General features: G+C 43.4%; 2 protein-coding genes across 6 annotated transcripts in view; one reads left to right on the forward strand and one right to left on the reverse strand.

The window, feature by feature from the left end:
- Window positions 1-4,676: 4,676 nt before the first annotated feature.
- Window positions 4,677-5,214, reverse strand: LOC121596615 (cuticle protein 18.6-like). The gene has a single exon (XM_041921715.1). The coding sequence runs from the start codon at window positions 5,144-5,146 to the stop codon at window positions 4,787-4,789; it is 360 nt and encodes a 119-aa protein (XP_041777649.1). The 5' UTR covers window positions 5,147-5,214; the 3' UTR covers window positions 4,677-4,786.
- A 2,478-nt stretch (window positions 5,215-7,692) lies between these two features.
- Window positions 7,693-22,094, forward strand: part of LOC121596425 — a 35,766-nt gene continuing 21,364 nt past the window's right edge. Inside the window, exons 1-2 of one of the 5 annotated variants that reach the window (XM_041921361.1) lie at window positions 7,693-8,719; window positions 11,237-12,566. In XM_041921361.1, coding sequence (XP_041777295.1) covers window positions 12,377-12,566 — 190 coding nt within the window. In that variant the 5' untranslated portion in view covers window positions 7,693-8,719; window positions 11,237-12,376. Of the gene's footprint in view, window positions 8,870-11,236; window positions 12,567-22,094 lie in introns of all 5 variants that reach the window. The other 4 variants (XM_041921358.1, XM_041921357.1, XM_041921359.1 and 1 more) reach the window with 4 other exon arrangements.

Genomic DNA, 22,094 nt, shown 5'->3' on the forward strand with positions numbered 1-22,094 from the left:
CTAAAGATCGTTTTTAATATGAACAATCGAACGTTTATCAAATTTCTCGTATGATCAAGTCATCTTACTAGATTAATCCTTAATTCTGTTTCAAGAATTTTTCTATTTTCTTTTGTGGCATTTGTGGTCACATTTAAGAAAAAACTAAATAAATTACAGAACAAAGGAACAATTATTAACCATTTTTATCCTTCAATTCCTTCATCTTACCCCAATGTGCCGAAGTTCAAAGTCAATCGTCCGGTCACATAAGCGAGTCCTGGCATTATTTTGTCATTCGCACCACACAAAGTCCACCCGTGGAGGTGACTGGTGTTTTCCACCATTTTTTTGCTTCTCGCTTTTCCTCTTTTCACTTACCACAAACATCCTGATCGACACACACAACACACTCACTATAGCCTTTTAATCTCATTCCGCCGGCAATAACTCGGTGCAATTATAAAGCACCTCCATCCTTTTCTTGTTGTGCCCTAACTCCCCGTGAGAATAGCTGGTGTCCTCTGTGCTCGTCGACCACGTGCTTCCGTCCGTCCGGTGTTGCATCATCCAGTGCCCCGGGGAAAGCGAACTGGTTGGAACAGAGTTGGAATGCTTGACTATTCACCGCGTGCACAAACGTGCGAGTGGATTCCATTCCAGAACGAACGCTCGGGCGGCAGGAAGAGGCAACCCCATGGCTTCACAATTATGCCAGCAGGACGACGATATCACACACCCTTGCCCAGTAGGGGCCTGTTGCTTTTTATTTTGCTGTCCAGCTCAAAGCTCGTCCGATGGAAAAAAAAACTGCTGGAATGATGACATATTGGTTTGCTGCGGCGCGTTTCAGTTTCGGGCTCGAACGAGTCGTTTTGAATTCGCGCCTCGTACCTGCTGTTGCGGCGGTGACCGGTGGTATTTGTGCAACGATGGGTTTGCCGATGCCACAAGGATGGACACCATCGTATCGGTAGACAAAGGTTCACGACGGTGCCCCGTCTCCGAGCCGCGAGCGACGACGGCATGAGATGGCGCATACTTCCCTTTTTGCGCAAGGAAGCACCTTAATGCGTATGGTTTGTTTCGCAGGCACGGTACGCGATGCTGCTGCTGCTGCTTGCTGGCAGGATGTGTGGTTGTGCAGGATGAAAAGGATGATGGTATCCGGTCGGTCGGGTGGTTGGTTGGCACCAGCGCGTACCGTGCATAATTATTGGGTGGGTATGAATATTAAATATGAGAATTGTTCGCATTTCTTAGAATATTTTTCCACGCTTGGTCGTTCGTTTGTCCTTTGCGGTTTTGTGTGGTTGGCACGTGTCGATGAAAATGCCATTTCTAAGGTGCAGGTGCGGGTTTAGCAACGAAGACGAAGGAATTTGTCTTAGAAATGCTGCCAAAAGGGATAAGAATAGCGTAGAAGCGGTGGATCATCGATCCGAGCTTCAACTTTAAGGCATCGGCTGCTGGGTGAAGACGACCCGATCTGAGTGCCAGATAGAATATATATCCTTGCAACCCCGAGTACGAAGAATTCCGGAACCTCTCCTTTCCCCCCCCCCTCCCCCCTCTCGGACGTGCAATATGAATATGACAGATGACCGGGTTTTATGAGGTTTGTCGGTATATGATAGTGAGGGGTTTGATGAGAGGCAGCGGGATGTGGCATTTGCATAATCTTTGCACATCTATAAACGGGGGATAAACGGTTCTCGGTATGCGGTGATGAAGGTAATCGCAAAACTCGCCACGTGCTTTGAAGGTACATTTGCGGTACAATGCGTCTTCAGCGTATTAGCACAGTTAGTGGTACTTATTGATTTTTGATGCCTTTTTACTACTGACACAGCTAGCAGCAGAATGAATCCTTTCCAATCATTACGAGAGTTTTCTTGGATTCAGAACCCTTTTTTGCATGGCTCTTCAGTATATAAGGCATTAAAAATGTGCTTAAAATTGATAATAAACAATTCAACATTGAACCAACTCCGCCTTGAAGCAACTAATGAGCTCATGTTGCTGCGTATGCTTAATGTTGTTCATTTTATTGCCCCATTTTTCGATGTGCAAACGCAATTTCATAATCTGTAAGCAGGCTGACCCCCTTTTCCAAATGGCATTTTGTGATTAATTTTAACCGCAAGGCGGGTAAGTGAACATCGTGCATGTAAGGAATGGTTCCCGGTTGGCAATCGAACCACGTACGACCTTCTGGCTGCCAACGAGCGAACTAAGCCACTGCTCATGGAAACATTATTCACACTCTTTTATTTGTCACATTATTTTTTCGTATTTTATCTACTATCTAAACGACTGGTCTCATTCGATGCCTTTGGAGAAGAAAGTCCGAATAATGGCGAGTTTTATTTTATAATTTTTAACGATTAACTCGAAAAGGAGTTTCTGAGCAAATTCGACTTGATCAAAATTGTCCAACTCGCTGATCCTACTTACTTAATCATCAGGAATCTCATGAATCATGAACCAGATCCCGAAACCAGACACAATCAGCTCTTGGCTGCAAGTGCTTTGTTTCTAAAAAATGTCACTTAATTTTATACAGTTTAGGATATTTTCTCGAATCGTTGTGTAATAAAGGATAAAAAATCGTTACGTACAGCTTTTTTGCAATCCTCAAGATACATAATTACATACATTGGACTACAGACTTTCGATACATACTTTGGATCAGTCGAAGGTCTCTGAGCCTTGTAGATGGAACGAGGAAAAAACATACATTTTGCTAATGTTTAAACAGTTGATAGTCCACTGAGGCTAGTTCTAGTAGCAGCAGCCTAAACATTTCTCGGCGCTGAGGACTTATTGGTTTAAAGTGCACTCCTTGAGGTCAATTTTTACGTCATTCATCTACGTTTAAATTTTGGTTTGAATAGACGTTACTAGGTTACTGTGCTAGAGGGATCTTAATTATAAGCAGTGCTACAAAATGTCACTGTCACTGTCAAAGTCTCTATAAACTTTGAGCCAATTGCCCACGTCACGTACTCAATTATCATAATCAGAGGTGATACTCAAAACGATTGGTGTGATCAATGCATGCTGCTGGGACATTTTTGCGAGCATTGCTTGATCAGTCACTATGCCATGACTTTTTTTACTGTGATCAATTCTACAAAATGTCACTGACATAGTCATGACAAAGCTGCTCTACTGTGATGGCCAGAGGTGAGACTCTTAACAGTTATCAGGACCATCATATGCTTACTGACATTGTGTGCAATCAACTCCTGGTCAGTCACTTAGTCGTGACATTTTCTGTCGGTGATCGTCCCGATAGTCATGGGAGATATGCGGTGCGTGCGAGTGGTTCCAAGAAACAAAATGAGCATGGATTCTCGCTCTGTTTAACCCGACAGACCATCAAACCAGATACAGCGAGAAAGCATGCTCATTTTGTTGCTTGGAACCAAACGCTAAGTATATTCCAAGAATGTCGTGATTATCATCGACAGAAAATGTCACGAGTGACCAATAGTTAAGTGCTAAAAAATATCACCAAGCATTGGTAATTGATCCACCAACTGTTTCAGTCTCACCTCTGATCATCTCAGTTGTGTTCGTGAGCTGATTTGAGCTTCGTTTCATTCATGAGCGTTGGTGACTGAAACAGAGGCATTTGGGACCACTATTGACAGCCAGAAAAAGTCATGATAATGTTTGCGCCGGCATTGAGCTCAGCTTGTCAATCAGAGTATCGGGTTTGACTCAAGCACTCGCACGTCGTGCTCGGCATGTCATGACGCACTTTTTATTGAGTATCAGCAATGTGCATCAAGCTACCACGGATATGTTCATTGTAATCGTTTGTGAAAATCTCGTGATGTTCATGACATTTTGCAGCACTGATTATAAGTATGACTTGGCGGACGCGGTCATCCGATCATCGTTTGTTCGCTGTTATGCATCTGAAGTTAATTTAGGTAAGTGTTTAGTAAAATGTTTTAGAAAAGCATTAACAATTTGCAGTCGAAATCCTTAAATAAAACACTAAGATACTTCCACTAAAACGTATCTAAAATTGTTTCTTCTCTTATGTTGATTGTTGGAGTGAACAAAAGATTTCCTTTTAAATTTGGATAACTTTAAAGACAACTTTCATCATAGGCCGCCCCCTGTTCAAAAGACGAAAAGTCATACAAAACGAGTCATCGCGCAGAAAGTTGCTTTCCAGCTAAAATCAATACACCAACCATCATAAAAGCAAGAAATGTTCGCAAAGAAAACATTCGCTACCCGTGACATAGAAAGAACTCGGCAGCTTACCGCTTCAATCGAAGCAGATCAATTTGCACTCTACTTCATTGCGGCGTAAAGTGTACTTTTACACCACCCTCCCCATTGGCTCAACCCCATTCAATACTTAAAGAGGCTTTATTGCGTCCGGTGCGTCATGCGAACAGAACCGATCCTATTCTTCGATTCCCCTTTCTATTTTTCTATCCCCATGAATGGACCAAGAACGAGCGTAAATCTTTTCACTCCCTTCACTGTCTCCCGCAAAAAGGAGGTTACACTCCCAATGGCGCTGGACACTTCAAACGTAATGCCACTGCCGGGCACTGTGGGTCAATGGGAAGAATAAGAACTTCCGGCAGTGAAAATCTCCAGACCTATAATGATGAATTTTCTTTCCCAACTTCGTACACAAAGCGAAACTACAAACACTGGCGAGCTTTGAATTGCTTAATGCTTCATCTGTAATTATTTACAACAAACGATCATGGCGGGGGAAAAACAGGAGTCCTTTGCGTCATTAGCTGAGGATATGCTATAAGGATATGCCTTACAGCACGTACGGGTAGTAAGGGGCGTACGAGGCAGCCGTGTAGGCGGCCGTCAGCGGGGCACTGTAGGCGGCAGCGGCCACCGGAGCGGTAGTGTAGGCAGCAGCCAACGGCGAGGCGTAAGCGGTGTAAGCGGCAGCAACTGGGGCCGTATAGGCGGCGGCCACCGGTGCCGTGTAAGCGGCCGACACGACGGCCGGGGCGGTGTAGGCGGCGGCCACTCCGTTGTAGTTCCGGGCGACGTACTGCGAGCTCTGGGCGGTCACAACGGCCGGTGCGGCGACGACGGCAGCGGTCAGCGGCTTGCCAGCAGCGCAGGCAACGGCGATGGCGACGAAGATGAACACTTTGGCGAACATTTTGTTTGGTGGTGGTGGTGGTTTGGGGTTTTGGTGGTTTGTAGAAGCACTGATCGTTTGCTGACTGTGAACTGTGTCGTTTGCTACCGATGATCGTCATATTTATATTCCAGATTAATTGTAACGTTCCCCCCGAAAAAAAAACCCGCGTCTCTTGGGGAGAGGGTAAGAGACCGTGACGAGCAGTACATGTATCGCGGTCATCGAACGTCATTGGGGATCGTGAGGGCCGCTCTTGGGATAGTGTCTGGCACTCTGTGGTACCGCGTGGTGCGTAGCATGCGTTTGATTAAGCATTCCAACCTGATCACGTCGTGTGATCGTACGCGGGACGTGCTTTATGGTGGCGGCCAACCTGTTGTACGACGGTGTCGGCGGTGACGTTCTGACGCATCCTACTTTGTGCCGGCGTGTTACACAATGTCTGGAAATTGGGTAATGTCACTGTCAACCGGATAAAGTAGGGCTACTGTTGTAAAATCAAAGAAATTGATGGCTTTTTGGGAACGCTTTGTTAATGTACAATTGTAAGCAAATGATAATAACTCAAATAACTAATACTATCATAAGCTAAATATTCAAATGCATAATCTATTAGGCGTAATCTATTGATTTATATGAGATGTATGAAATGTCTATATAGATATTTATATGAAAGAAGTAAAACAGATTTATTCATGATCATAAATACCGAAACTAATCGACATTTGATAAGCCTCTGTTGTTTAATTGTGACAACTCAACTAGGTTCTGTTTTGTTTATAATCTGCCATCCGCTGCCAGATCTTTCGCATGATGAAGATGATCTGGTCAGTGGTTGATTTTCCTTGACGGAATACTCTTTGAATCTTAGTATGTTTTAGGCGTGACAGATCTCATGATAATGTCGTAAAGTAAAGCATCCTAGCAACTTGCCCGGCATAGGTTCTAGCTTTGTATGGACCGTGCCCCACCATCGTAAGGCTGATTATCTCAACTCCCCATCAACTCTCAGGCAACCAAGCTCCACTAGTGGCTAAGGCAGGCATAGACCGAATCAGTTTGATGAAGTCGAATTTGATGAGTTTCGCGTTAACGTTCTTGACCAGTTCAGTTGTGATTCCATGGGTTTTAGAGGTCTTTTTATTATTCTTCAATCGCCGGACGGCTTTTCGGCTTTTCCTAGATGTTAGATATCACTAACACGATGCTATCTGCTGTGCAGCTTTTAGCTGTTCGTAAAATTGATCTTTGAGTAATAAATAATGCCGGAGATAGAAAAAAGACCCAGAGAAGTGACTTCACCATTGAATGTTGACTCAGCAAAAAGTTAACAAAATAGATGTAATTTGTGACATGATTTTAAATTGTATTTTTTTAACGAAGTTTTTCGACTATCATTTTAAGGCATGAAATAATGCTGCAAAGATTGGCACGGTTTTGCATGTTCTTTAAATGAGCAAACATGTTTTAGCTCTAATAAAACGGGAGATAGTGGCTTATTAAATAAAAATTATTTTATTTTTTATTTCAGTTCTTTTTGGAACAATTAGTCCATAACCTGAATCAATAGTGTTAATGTTGCAATGTTCTTATTCTTCTTCTTCTTGTTTGACACAACAACCGTTGTAGCTCAAGGCCTGCCTGTACCACCAGTGGGTTTTGGATTTCAGTGACTTATTATTATGGTGGCACGGTCCATTCGGGGCTTGATCATATGACGGGCGTGTTGTTAAGTCGTACAAGTTGATGACTGTACCACCAGAACGGCCCAACAATGTTCAACCATGATTAAATTATTACAAAGCAATACGGTTTGGTCTTACTTTTACTGATGTCGTTTTTATTGTGATGCAGTTTTGATAGTATAGCATGAAAATTTAAGAAATGTTGGATAAGTTCGCTAAACAGACAAAGCAGTATACGTAAATAGGGACACATGCCCTGAACATGTATTTGCTGCTACATAAAACACGTTGTATGAGTTTTTTTTTTTTTTCTTTTAACAAAAAAGTCAAGCTCCAAAGCGTAGAAAAAGTCAAAACTTCAAAAGCTCCTAAATTGAGCTAATGCAAACAACGTTTTTCGCATCACCCAATTGTGCCGGCGTGTGTGCGTTGCGTACGGTTCCATGAGTGCGTTGCTTTTGCGTTCTGTTGTGATCGCATTTTCGCTTCTTTCGGCACATGCAAACGCACCACACACATACACACGCGTGGGCACGCATCATTCCTTCGTTGTTTTCATTACCTGCGGAGAGAACCGCGCAACCATACATGCACAACGGGAGCGTAAGCAAGAGCGCGAGAGAGTCGGTAAATCACAGTGGAGTAGTGTAGGACAAAAATAAAACAGATAATTACAGTAAATGTGTTTTTTAGCGGTGATATTATTTTCAATAACTAAATCATTCCAATACGTCACAGGAAAAATTTAAAACGGATTATTTGTGTTGGTTCTACAATTTATAATATATTTTTTTACATCCTTAAACTCCACATTTGGCAATATGTCAGCTACCTACACCACTATGCACTGCGAGAGGGAGAGAGCGAGCTTCGTTCGCGACAGCACGCGCCGCGCGACGACGGCTTCGGCAGACAACACGCACACACAAAGCAGAGCGTTGGGAGCACAATAGTTTTATCACTGATAGCGTATGGATGTGTTTTGTGTCGAGCGGTTAGTTTTCCAGGATACACGCGCGAGACTGGTTCGAATCATTCTTCCCCGAAGCTGTACTGTAAACATTGCTTCTCCAGGAATCACACCGCAGTGAACGGGCGTCGTCTGTGCCAGTAAAAAAGTAGTGCACAATCGTCAAACAAAAGAGTAGAAGAAAATAAAACTTGCACTTTGTTGTTGAACCCCTTTTCAAATAACGCTCCAGTTGGATGATTTGCTGTGGCTTTGTAGTGTGCAATGCGTAAACGGTGATGTTGTAAAAGGTAAACGTGTGACTGCTCCGTTGTTGCTATTTGTTGGATTAATCCTAGCAAGCGAAGCACTTTGTATTGTGCTGTAGTAGTAGTACGGACGGCTGTATTGAGGAGATGCCGTTGCCAGTTTGAAAACGCGTCCTAATTGTGTCCCGCGAAAGCAAAACCAAACCGTCGAATCCATTTTGTTTGGGGTTCCCGTGCGGTTCCCGCGTCCCCTCTGTGTGTGTGTGTGTGTGTGCATGTGGTTCAGCTTTTGTATTCCGGTGTTTGTTTTTCGGGTACGAAATACTGTGCGTGTAGAGCGTGGTGTGGAAGAATGTGAAAAAACGGGCCGAAATGAAATGAAATTGCTTCAACGCGCTCTGTGCTCCCCCACGCGTTGTGGGTGCTTTTGTGAAGAAAACGGAAGAAGAAGAAAAAAAGGAATCCTTGTACATGGTGAAGGAGGAGAAGTAATCATGCAAAAGGCATAAAGAGGAGGCGCATTTCAGCGTAATTTGCAAACAACGTCAGAAGCGACGGCTGCAACACACTCCCAAACCGTGTGTACAATCCGTTATTCCAGAGTGTATGTGTGTCCATCATCCCGTATGCGTGTGGGTTGCTTATCCGTGTTGTCCTTTGCGAGATCCACAACCTCCGCGGCGCTTGGGTGAGTGTTGGTGTTGTTTGGAGTGGTTTCTTGAATGAATTTTTGGAGACGAATGTGGTGGAGTTTTCGTTCGTGGAAGGCTCTTGAATACAGCTTCATTGACTGATTTGGCGAAACGGCTTAAGCAGCAGCCTAACAGCCAATCGCTGGGTAAGTGTGTGGAGGAGGATTATATTGACGTGAAACTGCTTTCGCAACCCTTTACTTTGGCCCACCTGTCGATACACCTTCGAGGGCTCAAAGCACAGCTTTGTTAGAATCCAGTCAACTGTAACTATGATGTTGTGTTGCCCGTGTTACCGTTCCACACACACGTACTAGTGTTGCTGTCAAATGTCATCCAAAATCCATCAAAAATCAGCAAAGCAATGGTTTACTCTCAAAATTTTGCCTCAAGTTTTTGCTACCTTCTGCATAACCGTTTTTGTTGTTTTTGTCTATCTCTAAACAAATAAATCATATCCCGCGTATCATCCAAATTATATGACAGTTGTACAGATGAGTGCAATCACTACCTGCCAAAAAGGCAGCACTGTCATGTGTCCATTATCAGGTTGGCAATGTGTGTTGCTAGTAGTAACGCACGCCTGGTCACGTTTTGCATTCGCCGGGAGTTTTTGGAGCCGCTCGTTTACGGGGCCAAAGGTCACACCGGCCGACGACCACCTGATTGTTTTCTACCAAACCTACCGAAACCTACGTCGTTTGCCGTCGTTATCTACAGGCAGGCAACGGCAGGAGAGAGGGTTCCCTTTGCGAAATGAATGGACAAGTGCGTGCGTGTGTGTGTGTGAGAGAGAGGAAGAGTGACGCGGACGTTCTTAGCGAGACAAGGAACGAGCGCGAATGTTTTTACCCGGCCAGATAACAACACACCGCCCGTTGTAGATTGTTCTTTCCTTGCCCGGTTTTGTTTGTCAGTGAGCACTCTCGTCTCACTGACGTCATAATTTAATGGGCCACGGGGGTCGAGCCCATGTACTGAAATTTCCCTTTCAACTTATCATCACCGCTACCCACACTCACCGCCTGTCATCGCCAATCTTTGGAACGTCCTTGCCCGGCCTGCTGTGCTGATAGTCTTCACTGTCACTGTGGCTTTCGCAGTGAGCGGCTTATCTACCTTCACACCTATCACTGAGGAGGGGGTGAGCGGAACCTCTATCTGTGAGTTTGTGTGTGTGTGTGTGGATTGTTGTGGCCGGTTCGAAGATCACTTGACGCCTTTTTGTGAATGGGGTGGAAACGATAAGCAAGAAGAAGGCGGTCGAGGGTTCAAAGTTTCCCGATCGCTTCTCGTGTGAGTCATGCGTGTGTGATGTGCGGCATCGTGTTATCTTCTGAAGGGTTTTCTGCAATGGAAGAGAGGAAGAGAAGGACTGTTTAATAAATAATTTGTATAATTAACAACAATTATTTCAATTTTTTTGCAGCTAGCTAAAATAACATGTTTGGGTCATAGATACTGATTTTTTTCAAACTGTGAATTACATATTTACGGCCAAGCCGTAATACTCAATCAAATAAATAAAATACATGTTTTAAATTGTTTTTTTTTTCATGCAATACCCATGCATAAATTAGACAATTTCATAAATTTAAAGCTTTTGAAACTCTAAAATATTTTTTCTTGTTTTTGCATCACCGTTTTTTTACAGATTATTAGATCGCACAAAAAATATCCATAATATCGTTTTTCAGGAAGATCAGGAGTTATAAAAGTTTTTCGCTTTTTATGTAAAAAAAATTGTAAAATAGGAAAATGTATGTCTAGTCTTCTTTTTAATAAGTTTTTCCAAAACATGAAAAATTGCGGAAAAATACCTAATTCTGTACTTGCACATCGAACAACAAGCATTTTTATCATAGTTAGATAGTCTGTTCAATAAACATTTCATTTGCACTCTCATTAGTTAGTTAATTAATTCCTCACCGATTATCGGTCTTGTTCTGCACATATCCTTCTGAGCGTCACAGCTTCTTCACACCTCAAGAGGAACAATCACGGGAAGATACAGAAATGAACAACACCTCACATCTATCATGTTTCAACCGTTTCGATTCCAATCATGGCACAAATTGAAATTGCGATAGGACTCACATTTCTCCCAGTAAAGCGCCTACACAAAACCAATAATGTATCACCCACCACCACCACCACCACCACTAACATCGTCTTTCTCAAGTTCAAGAGTCGAGACACCAACGTGCCCCCTACCACACTCGATAGAAAAGTTACGACATTCATGATGATGGCGATGATGCTGCTGATGATCTTGAAATTGAAGCCATGGGGCTTGTGGCAGTACAATCATCTCGCTACTTATTGCCTTCTCGAGCAACTTGACTGGCGCTTTAAACCGTCTTTCGGGGTTGTCTGGCCTGTGTCCTAATAATCAAAGAAGAGCACCAATCACTAACTACATCACCACCATCCGTTGTCTCCCCTCGTCGTCACACTGTGCAAATAGCATCGAACACATTTAACAAACACCAAATCTCCGCTTATCATTGCAGGTTCTACTGTTTGACCAAGTCCAATCATCATCATCATCATTGAGACAAGAAGCGCACGTCCTGAAGCAAGAGAGAGAGAGAGAGAGAAAGAAAGCGAGGCGCCAGCCAGTTAAATTATCTTCCCCCGGAGCGCCGGAGCAAAGCAAAGCATCAGCAAACACGAGGACGACAAACGGCAAAGACAAATACGCAACAAGCGGAAGAACCGGCCGTCCGTCCAGTGTCATTCAAAAATTCCAGCCATCAACCACCACCACCACCTTCTGCGTGTCCGATCTGTCAGTTTGAATGGTTTTTAAATTGGACAGAATCACAGACCCCGACGGTCTGCGGCGGCGGGGGTCAAAAAGTCGCCAAGATTTCTAATCTCGTTCGTGTGCCATTCGATAATTGTCCGAGTGTGCAATTAATCGATTTGCTTTAGCTGTCGGACAGTCAAAGTCGGCGAAAGGGCGGCAAACGTGGCGGTTACGATTAAACTTTTGCTCTGTAGGATCTAATAGTTCATATCCTTTTTGTGCCACATTGCTGGTGGTGGAGAAAAGAATGTAGGACACACACACGAACGTTCAAGGAGGCAGCAAAAACGCTTAACATTGCATTGCTTCTTCAGGACTGCGTGTGAGCAGATAAGGATAAGGACCACCCGTCCAGCAGTCATACACGCACACACGTACACACTAGCTGCATTCGATGCATCGTAAAAGTATGACGTGTGCGTCACCATAATTGCTTGATGATTGCTCTCCGGGTCCCGTGTCGCGCTCGTTCCGGGATGAGACATTCTTACGGCGTCGATGTCATGCACAGGCCGTCTCTCGGTACATTCGTTCGTCCTTTGGACGTAGTGCGCGGTGTGGTGGCTGGATGTTGAGGCGGAAAACAGGGGAACAAAATTATCATCCGCTAGAACATACCGAAGTTGGTGTGAAATTATATAGACTTCCTTTTTGTGTCGTGAACGGCCGGGGACATCTCTCGGACCGACAAAACCCCGAGTAAAATTCAACCTGTGTGCAAGTGGGGGGTAGTAGCGTGTAGTGTGTAGTGTGGCAGTGAGCAGTCAGCAGTCCGTTCTACTCGAGTGAACACAAATTTGCCAGCGTAAAAAGGAAACGTATCATAGTAACCGGGCAAACCATGCTGCCGTTGCTAGGACATCTCACCGCTCACCGTGAGCAGGACAGCGAGCATCATCACCGCATCCTTCGGCGGAAACAATTGCCGTCAGCTAAGCGGACGAGTTCCCGCGAACGACGACGCCAGATGATGCTGGGAATGGTTTTGCTGGCGGTTGCCCTCTGCTTACTCCTCCCAACCAAGACGCACGGTGAGTAATGACAGCATTCCGCTTTTACTATATTTACACTCCTCGTGGGGAGGATGGGAGGCTTTGGGTTGGAAAGGTTTTTTTTTTGTTTTCTTTTTAGCATAACGTACCGTGCACCTTTATGAACGGTGCTGCAATTGGGCTAATTGGGGTACGTACGAAGACGGTTCGCGGAACAATGAAGAGAATTTAAGAAAGCATTTACTTCTCCGCCTCCGCGTGGGAATTGGAAGTAATCTGCGCTCCACACGCGCTTTCTCCAATTGTAAACAAACAATATTATTATTACAAATGGGTCGAAACATTTCCAAGAGTTTGGAGGTGTTTTTTATGCACAAACAAAATTGCTTTCGTTTCGTTTCCAATTAATTCCCTGCCAAAGGAAGATGGAATGTGTGAACTGTAAAAATGGTGCAATAAACATTTGATGCTCTTTGTAGGTTAAATTATGCTGACAGCGACGACATTAGCCAAGCATCCCTGCAGCGTGATGTTTTCGCGATGAATCAGCACCCCATGGTTACGAATGAATTTGATTATTGTGCTCTCCCCCAGTAATCGGCAAAAAGGAGGATGACGAAAAGATTCATTCAACAACTTCTCAAAGCGGATCAATAAAACATCCTCGCCCAAAACCCGTTCACCCGGTTCGGTTTATTGGAGACACACCGCTTCGTTGAATCGTTGTGATAGAAAAGAAGTATTTGATTATCCTAAAAAGCAACACACACAAAAACCCTATCCAGGAAAAGAAACCTTCCCTGTTCGGATGAGAAGGGTTGGCTCCACTGTGTGTGTAGAGTAGAGTGTAATTCTTTTAACTACTTTCCCATCGTAGCCCTGGGGGAGAGGGATGGATGCACGATGCACACAACCAAAGGGACCAAACCGATTAGAAGCGAGTTTTATCGTAACAAAGTTTTGCGCCCTTTAAGTAGCGACCGAATGCACACATTACTATCTTACTCTCCACTGGCAGGACTTGACTGACAGAGGATATTGGAGTATAAAAAAAAGCCAGAAAACTTGGTCCGTATCGATGGTCGCTCCCTCGAACCACATAAAAATGTTTGCGCGCGTGCATTGACGGGGACACAAATGGAGATGAAACGGACACAAGATCGAATTCGAATCAAATCGAACAAGTGAAATTAAAGCTGAAAACTTTCCCTGCCAGTATCACACGCTCCGTCTCCCTAATCTAACCCTAAAACACAATTTAGCACAATGTGAACTCTGGATGTCCTTCTTTCTTTGCACAAGTTCAATTGCCCCTGGAGTCGCGTATTTTGCCCCTTGTTGCAGTTCGATTCGTTGAAAATATTTCGATTGGATGTTGCGCGTGTATGACGGAAAGCGTGCGGAGAATGTGGCACCTCGCACCGGAGGGAACCCCCTCGACATTGCCAACAAATAATGGATTATTGGTGTGTGAATGGCGGTGTGTGGTCGTGAAATTGAAGCCATGATAACAACTAACTGATTATCTCACCCAAAAGCGGATTTTGAAGCTGTGTTAAGCTGTTCGTGAAAAGGGGTTGATTGAACGGAAAGATGTCTAAAATGAAACAAGAAAATTAAATATTGTTTCACAGCTTTTGGGGCAAAATTTTATATTAAACATCGTCCGGTAATGCAGGTTGAATTGTGCTCAGGAGCTGAAATAGATGTAGCGTGCATAATTTAAGGTTTATTGCTTTCTTTTTATATATAGATTGGTTTTTTTAAGCATTTACTCATCACATGAGCAGTCAAAACTTAATCTTTTACCGAAAAGAGTAAATAAAACAATTTAACATCAAATTGCATACCTCCAGGCGGTTAAGCAAGACCTTTTTAAAACACATTTTTTATCACGTTTCCGGTTGCTTTGGTTTCCGTTTCCGGCACAGTTCTGTTGGTTTGACCAGTAAAAACAACTGCAAAACGGGTGGATTAGATAAACTTCCAATGAATCATAATGGTGGTTTTATTTGCTCTTTTTAACCCTACAACAACAGCAGCTTTACGCCAATCTCGCTGGCGGGCTTTTGTGTTGTGGCCGTTCAAGATAAACCAGATGGACCACGGCATATTCGTGTATTTTGGGGGATTTTTAAGCGGGGGGCGTTGATTTGATTCGAGACGGGGATTCCCGGAAGTTTATGATTCGAGAACGATGCTATCGACGGTTGCGCGTTGCCCGTTTGGTTTTTTGTTGAGTTGAGTTGGTGCTTATTTTCATACTATCTTTGAATTGATTGAAGAACAATATTAATAATTTATAAAAATACCAGACTCTCTCAGTCCAGTTGCTCAGAAAGTGGTTAGAAAAGGTCAACATATGTGCATCATTTTAACTAAACAAGTTAAATATTTGTCTATTTGTGCAATATTTGTATTTACTTTTCAGCTTTAAAAGCCATGTTCAAGGATGTTGCAACCCCATTTTAATCTCGCCTTTTTTTGGGGACATCTTTCCTGCAGTGCTGTGTATTTAGGACACTGGTTGCGTATTGGGCAGAGGTGCATCAATTACTTTACCCCTAAGTTGACTGAACCCCTGGCTGGATCTGGAAGACCCAGATTTTTTACGGCTCACACACAAATACACTGTCTCCCCAATGCTTACGCATCCGTCTCGATGCCTGCATCCGATCCCGATGAGTCAGACAGAGCGCTGTGGTAGGTTTTTTTTATGAACCACGGCCTGAGAAGAGTGTCTCCTTCTCTATCCTTCTCTGAACCATTGTTGGCCGACGGCCAGCATTGTTTGCATCTCCCCTGACGACGACGACAAATCTTACCGGTGAAACTTTTTCCTTGCAAACGCGCGAACGGATATTATGGGCACCATTTGCTTGCTTCGCCGGTTTAAGAAAAGCAGCGGAGTGCTTTCGATTAAAATGCGTCTTTTTCGCCTGCTCGTCGTTGTCGACCCTTCAAGCCCTTTTGGACATTCAGTTACATACGCTGAAACATTTCCGACGCTCTCTCTCACTTTGTGTGTGATTCTGTATGTGTGTATATGTGTGCTAGGAGAGAGAGTAGCATTGCTCCATTCGATTAGCACAAAGAAGAAAAACCCCTTCAGGGAAATAGGCGGGCAAAGAAAAACATGACGATGTTGCTGCTGTTGCGCGCTGCTCCCGTATATTTGGGTGCGCTTTGGGCGGGTTTCCATGCCTGCCAGCCCCATCACATGACCCTTATCAGACGAATGTCGGGGAATTCCGTCCAGTGCCTGTCACGGTGCTCGCAGAATTCCCGCAGCAGCCAGCCCGCCCAGCCAGCCAGCCTGTTCGGTTGGTCGGACATTTTTTTTCATACTTGCTTCTACAAACCGAGACACACCAGGGGCTTTGTGGAGTTGATTTGGAGGGAAAGTTGTCCCTCTCGTCTTCTTTCTTCTCCACAATAATCTATCCCACAAATATTAGCTTCTGATTCATTCACAACGCAAATACCCGCACAACTGTACAGCAGGCCCTCGCGTTGCAAGATTATTTTCGCCGATTTGCCCTGTCAATGTTGAGCTTTGCTTGTGATGGGAGGAAGCTTTCAAAAAGAAAGAGAAAAAACGTTCCAAGCATATTGTCAGGTTGTTTTTTTTTTCCTGATAGATTGACCTTCCTTCCAGGAAAGTGGAAATACTCTCTCGCCCCTAAATGTAGGCCATCGAGAGAAGAGGCTCCTTGGGGACGCACGCACATTCGTATCCCGGTGCGGTACCGGAACGGAACGTGACCACGTGCACAATAACTTGGTGGTTTTTTAGTCCTGTCACTTTTCTACTTCCCTTTCGTTGGGCAATGTTAAGTATGCTGATCGAGAGTGTTTTTCGTTGTTGTGTTTGCGGTTGTATTAAATTTTGTTTCACTCATTAGTAATTGCTTTCTGGTTTGGAAATCTGACCCGGAATGGCGTCATTTGTGCGGTGAAAAGGAACATTATTTAATAATTTTCTTAGAAGCGAATTCAGTAACATTAGTGTTGAGAATGTTCACTTGAGTGAGCTCCTCAACTCTTTCGCATGATTTATATTTTTTACACACTTTGGTAGTAATTTTTGTGTTGCTCGTTTGTTTTATTGACCTTAATCAGGTCAGATATACCATTTAGTTTATTTTGAACCATTTCATACTTTCAGGGGTTTTACGTGATTTCACAAGCGTAGTGTGGTGATCAGCGCCATCTAGTACATCAGATGCCGCAATATCAACACATTCACCACCTTAAGTGGGCATCACCTTGTGGTGTAGAGTAAGTTGACAGAGCGTAGTTGTATATGCATTAGATTAGAATTAGATTAGTTTAGTGCAGGACGAATGAGGAAGCAGTGATCGGATGCGCCGTTCGCTCAACCATTTCTCTCGCAACCATCGGCCGGTTCGGATCAATAAAGCATAAATTAATAAAGTGAAGCTCTAACCCACAAGCATACAGTAGCATTGTTTAACGCAACCACAGCATTTGACAGGACAAGCATATCAGTTGTTTTCAGAACGTCATCGTGCTTAAAACAACCTTCGCACTTGATATTGTAAGCGGTGCGGTATACAATATCACAAAATATTGCCGCTTGAAGTAAGAGTTGTCTGAGCGAAGACTTTGATGGTCCAGAAAGCGTTTCTTTCAATAGGGAGATTCCTAAATTATTCTCTAAATCAGTGGTCTCCAACCTACGGTCGGCGGGCCACTTGCATTTTCAAAGCCAAGTGGTCTGCAATCCTAAAAAGGTTGCAGAGCACTGCTCTAAATGATTAGACGACCTCCCCTACCCTACTGGATTGATACTATATTCATTTTTTCAGCTTTTTATGCAGCATTCTTGGCCAGTTTTCAAGCTCAAGTTGAAGATATTGCGATTCTTTGTCCGTTCAAAACATTAGAATTTTCAATCAAACATTGGATGGGTTCATCTGTGCATGGGCATGGTACTTTAAATAATACCAGCTTTGAACTCATAATTTATAGTTTAAGAGCAACAAAAACAGCTGCTTGAACAAAATGCTTCATAAGAATAACAAACAAAAAGTCCATTAAACTGATAAAAATAACAATCTAAGTTAAATTTCATAAAGTTCAATGTTCCACTTGTGGCCAGGATGTGGAATTAATCTAATGAAATCCTATTTTAATTTAACATTTGAAGCCTTTTGTATTTCAATAAAATTGTCTAATTCACCATGAAGTACCTTTTTTTTTTAATTGAGTGAATCTGGAAATGGTGTAGTGAAATGGGTTCAAGGCCCGTATAGAGCGAGCCCCAATATCACAGCACTGACTGCCCTGCTTGCAAGTACACCAACAAGTCACAGCTAGCCAAACTCATTAGTGGCTCTGGCAGTCCCAGACCATCTGGAGTTGTGGCGTTGCAAAATTAGAAGTAAAAATAAAAATAATTTAATAAATTCACAAAACCATTGACGAAATAAAAAGACAAAGTTGTACGAATTAAATTAAACATTCATCGATTCCTTCGTCAATTACTTCGTTTCGTGACAGTTCCACGTAAAAAGATACTCGTTTTGGAGGGATTATCCAAGGTCGTATGTTGTATCTCCTCCAACCCATTGATCCGTTTATCTGTTGACGTTATCAGACAGATGTTCCCACCTGTCAAATAGTTCATTTTTTTCTGGGTTTTAGCCTTCCGGCAAGTTTTGTTTCTGAACAACTATGTCGTTAGGATTACCTTCTGGATAGGGAGCTTCTAGGCAAATATTTCTAAAATTCAATTGGGAAACTCATGAACAGCCCTCAGGAGATAACAGTTGTTATGTTGCGTTAGTGATGTTTCAATTTCCAATTTCCATAGTTTGGAAATTTGTTGCAGTTTCCAAACCATACACAGCATATGTACCACACGAAGCCAAGCTCTCGACGAATCTTCTACGCTATGCACAAGCTCACATCAGTTTGCTTTTGCCTTTAAAGAAAGTAATTCCCATAATTGCTGCCTCAGTTCTCGAAAATGTACCTCAGGAAAAAAAGCACAAAGATCCCGACGGATGCAAAGTGTTAGTCTCCCTTGTGTTTCTCCTGTTGGTTAAAACGATTAGCGAGAACGGCTTAGCGCTTCTTCCTCCGAGGCAGGCTTACGACGGGACGGTTGAAAAAATAATTCACCGGAATAAGTATGCTTTCCTTTTGTTGCTGCTGCTGCTGCTGCTGCTGCTGCTACCAATGCCAGTAACAACCAGCCAGCCCACAACATCGCGTAGTAGTTACCACACAACCCAGCCCAACCATGGTTCGCTAAATGTGCGCGCCTAATCGGTTTTGCATGAAATTTGCCCACCACACTCTTGCGTTGGCAAAGTGCAATAACAAAAAAAAACCTACGATTAAACACACAAAGTAGCGAAAAAAGAAATCATCTCATCGAGAGCAAATCAATTCCACGAAAATCCATCATCATCAAAACGCACGCTAGGAGGAGGAGCCCCCGGCGTGTGATGATTGCGCGCGATAAACGATCTTGAACGGCGGTCGGGCGATGAGTAAACAAAAATCGGACTGTGGATAGAGGTGGAGAGCGCCCGATTTGGCATATAAATCACATAAATTATAGGCCCCGGCCCCCAGGCCTTTCCACCCCGCCAGTCTCTTAAGCGTCAGGAAGAAGGGGAGAGGGCGCACTGTGTATCGTTCGTGAAGGATACACTTTAGTTTCCGCAAACGAATCACCATTGGCGGCCTCTTGCGTTCCTCTCCCGTAGGTTCCAGCACACGCGTTTCGCTGCCAGGAAGTTCCTTTTCGAAAGTGAGAAGCTGCCTTTCCCTGCTTCGAGAGCGTGTGGCGGTCCACAAGTGGAGGGCCGAGCGCCGTCGAGCGGCGGGATGCTGCTGTCAAGTACTTCCCGGTCTATTCATCCGGCCGACCTTAGTTCCATGGACCATGTTGACGATGTGGGTGGTTTTGCGTGTCTGTCTGGCTGGCTGGCTGGCTGTGTTTGTCAGGTTGTTGTGTAGAACCTACAGAAAGCTTTGTTGGCGTACCATCTCTCTCTCACTCTCTGTCACTTTCTGTTGGTTACACTTCCTTCATGGCCCTGTGTACGATCAAATTCCGCGACTAGGTTTGTGTGTTTACACGAGACAGTTGCTAACCAATCATCAACATCATCATCGATGATCGGGACCACCACCGGCGTTTTCGCAACGTTGGCCATCTCTTGTGGGATTACACACATTTACACAGACTGTGCCGGCTTTTGCTCCCTTGCTTTTCGGCCCTATTGCCTTAGGCCTTATTGATAATTCCCATCGACGGTCGACTTCGTCTCAATTTCACGCGCCAAGTGATAAAATCAAACCAAATTGTAGAATTTCGGCCGCATGTGTGTTACGGTGGTACATTGTCGGGATATTTGCAAATATAAGCAAAAACGCACGCGCGCCTGCACAACACACTCTGTCGCCTTTGGTGGCCGTTTGGGGGGTGGCACGAAGAAAGTAGTAGAAACGTGCGGAGAAGAGCGTGGCGTTTGTGGAACCAATTAATGGAAATAAATTTTAATCATATCGCAAAGCGCTGGTGGTATGTGTCGTTATGTGGCTGGGGTGTGTTTTTTTTTGTTTTTCTCTCCATTTCCTCTCCATCCCCATCTTTTTCTGCCACCATCCCTTCAATCGTTTTGACAAAATTTCGTATTCATCAATTTGCAATCGTTATGCTGTATATTTGCCTTTTGTAAATAAAGCAGAAACGTGCCGCGCAATATGGCAATACGGTTCCCCTCAACCTAATCTGGTACCGTTTCAGGGATTAAGTGGAGTTGTTGGATTTGGAGTGTGTTTGATGGCATTTTTTTTTTTAATTTTATTTGAACTCATTTGTCTTGGCGTTTTGGTAATCTTTATGAATGTGTTTGTTGACCCGCACATGGCTCGAGCCATTGTGGGTTCGGTTTGGTTGTCACACACACACGGCACAATATAAACAACGCAAAATTAATGTAAATAAAAATTAAGCAATCTGAATTCCCTCTAGCAAGAAGTGATTGCTTCGCCACCCAACATGGAGCGTGTAGAAATTGGTGTAACAATTCTGGTTTGAAAATCAATCAAATTGAACAGTGGATTGAACATGACGGCCTCTAGCACCATTTCTTGAAGCTCAAAATGTTAAGTATTACTGGGTACCAAAGTACAAAGGAGGAAAAATTCTCCGTACATTTTCAAGTGAGTCAACGAGTTCTGCAAACGTGTGTTCCAAGAGTTCTATTCAAATCCAATCAAATTGGTTCCGCAGAATTTCTCTGAATTTTTTGAACCAGATGGATTTGCATTGTTTTCAAGATATTTTACACCAATTTATCGTCGGTGAGATTTTCGTGAGGATGTCTACTCAATAACAAATGTCGAAAGAAGAGCTTCTTTAAGTTACTCTGCGCACTCAACAGAGGCTCCAATAACGCTGTATTGAGCTCCAAGCGCTCAACGCCGCTCCACTTGTGCTCAATGTAGCTCTTGTACGCTCCACGCGCTCAACTTAGCTCCACTCGCTTGAAGTAGCTCTACATGCTCAATGTAGCTCACCATGCTCGAGTTTTGGTTCGATACGCATAGTTGTACATACTAGAGCACGGCGGAAGCTGGTAGCTCTCACTTTCCAGGACTCACTTTTTAGCTCTCATAATCATCCCTGTGGCTCTTGTGCTCCGTATACAGCTTTCAGTGCATGAAACTCAATAAAATTGTTTCTAGAAAATAATAATAGAAAATATATATTTCATTCAATATAATAAAAAAGCAAATGCTTTTTACTCGTAATATGACCCTTACAAAATTTTCTAAAAGTTCTGATAGCTGTGGGACACTTTATTGACTCTTTCCTACACGAAATGAACTTTATGTGATGGGAATTGGTCTCTGGAGCACCCTTGTTGGACCAATCCAATGGAAATTTCCCAGTAGCCTGTCCATAAAGGGTACCATGGAGTCCAATTTCCGTCATATGCAGTTCACTTTCCATAAGAAAGGGTCAAGGAAGTGTCCCACAACTATGAGAACTCTTTTATTCCTTCAAAATTATTGCAATTATTATTTACTTAAATTCCTTACGTATCAAATATGTATCAAGATTGTTATTACTAGGTATAATTTAATAAAATCATAGCCTTAAACGATTGATTCGTCTTGATTATTATGCCATCACAATCGATCAATTTCAATCATCCGCTTTCTTCCGCATGCCTTCATGCTTTGTGCTGTTGTGCTGTTAAGCTCGGGAAAATCTCTTACTTTACCGGTCTAAACTTTTGGAAAATTGATACATTTTTTCAAATTCCAATTCATTCAGTTGGAAAGAGCTTAGTGATCGGTATTAATTTCTACCTTGGATTTAAAGTCATACACTCTTTCTCGCAGTCATCTCTCTGTCGATGGATTTTCTCGATCCGATTGTTGTTTGAAGAAGTAATCCACCACAACAAGGATATTAGATGTTTCTTCCCCGTGACGGAACAATGAAAAGCGAAACACGAAATGAATATTAATACCTCCAAAACGGGCTATCGATTCTATCGTTTTTTGTTCCGT

This window comes from Anopheles merus, chromosome 3R (genome assembly GCF_017562075.2).
Source record: "Anopheles merus strain MAF chromosome 3R, AmerM5.1, whole genome shotgun sequence".
In the NCBI taxonomy this organism is placed as follows: Eukaryota; Metazoa; Arthropoda; class Insecta; order Diptera; family Culicidae; genus Anopheles; species Anopheles merus.

Coding starts and splice junctions, on each gene's coding strand:
- LOC121596615 (XM_041921715.1), bottom strand. CDS start 5,146: ATGTTCGCCAAAGTGTTCATCTTCGTCGCCATCGCCGTTGCCTGCGCT.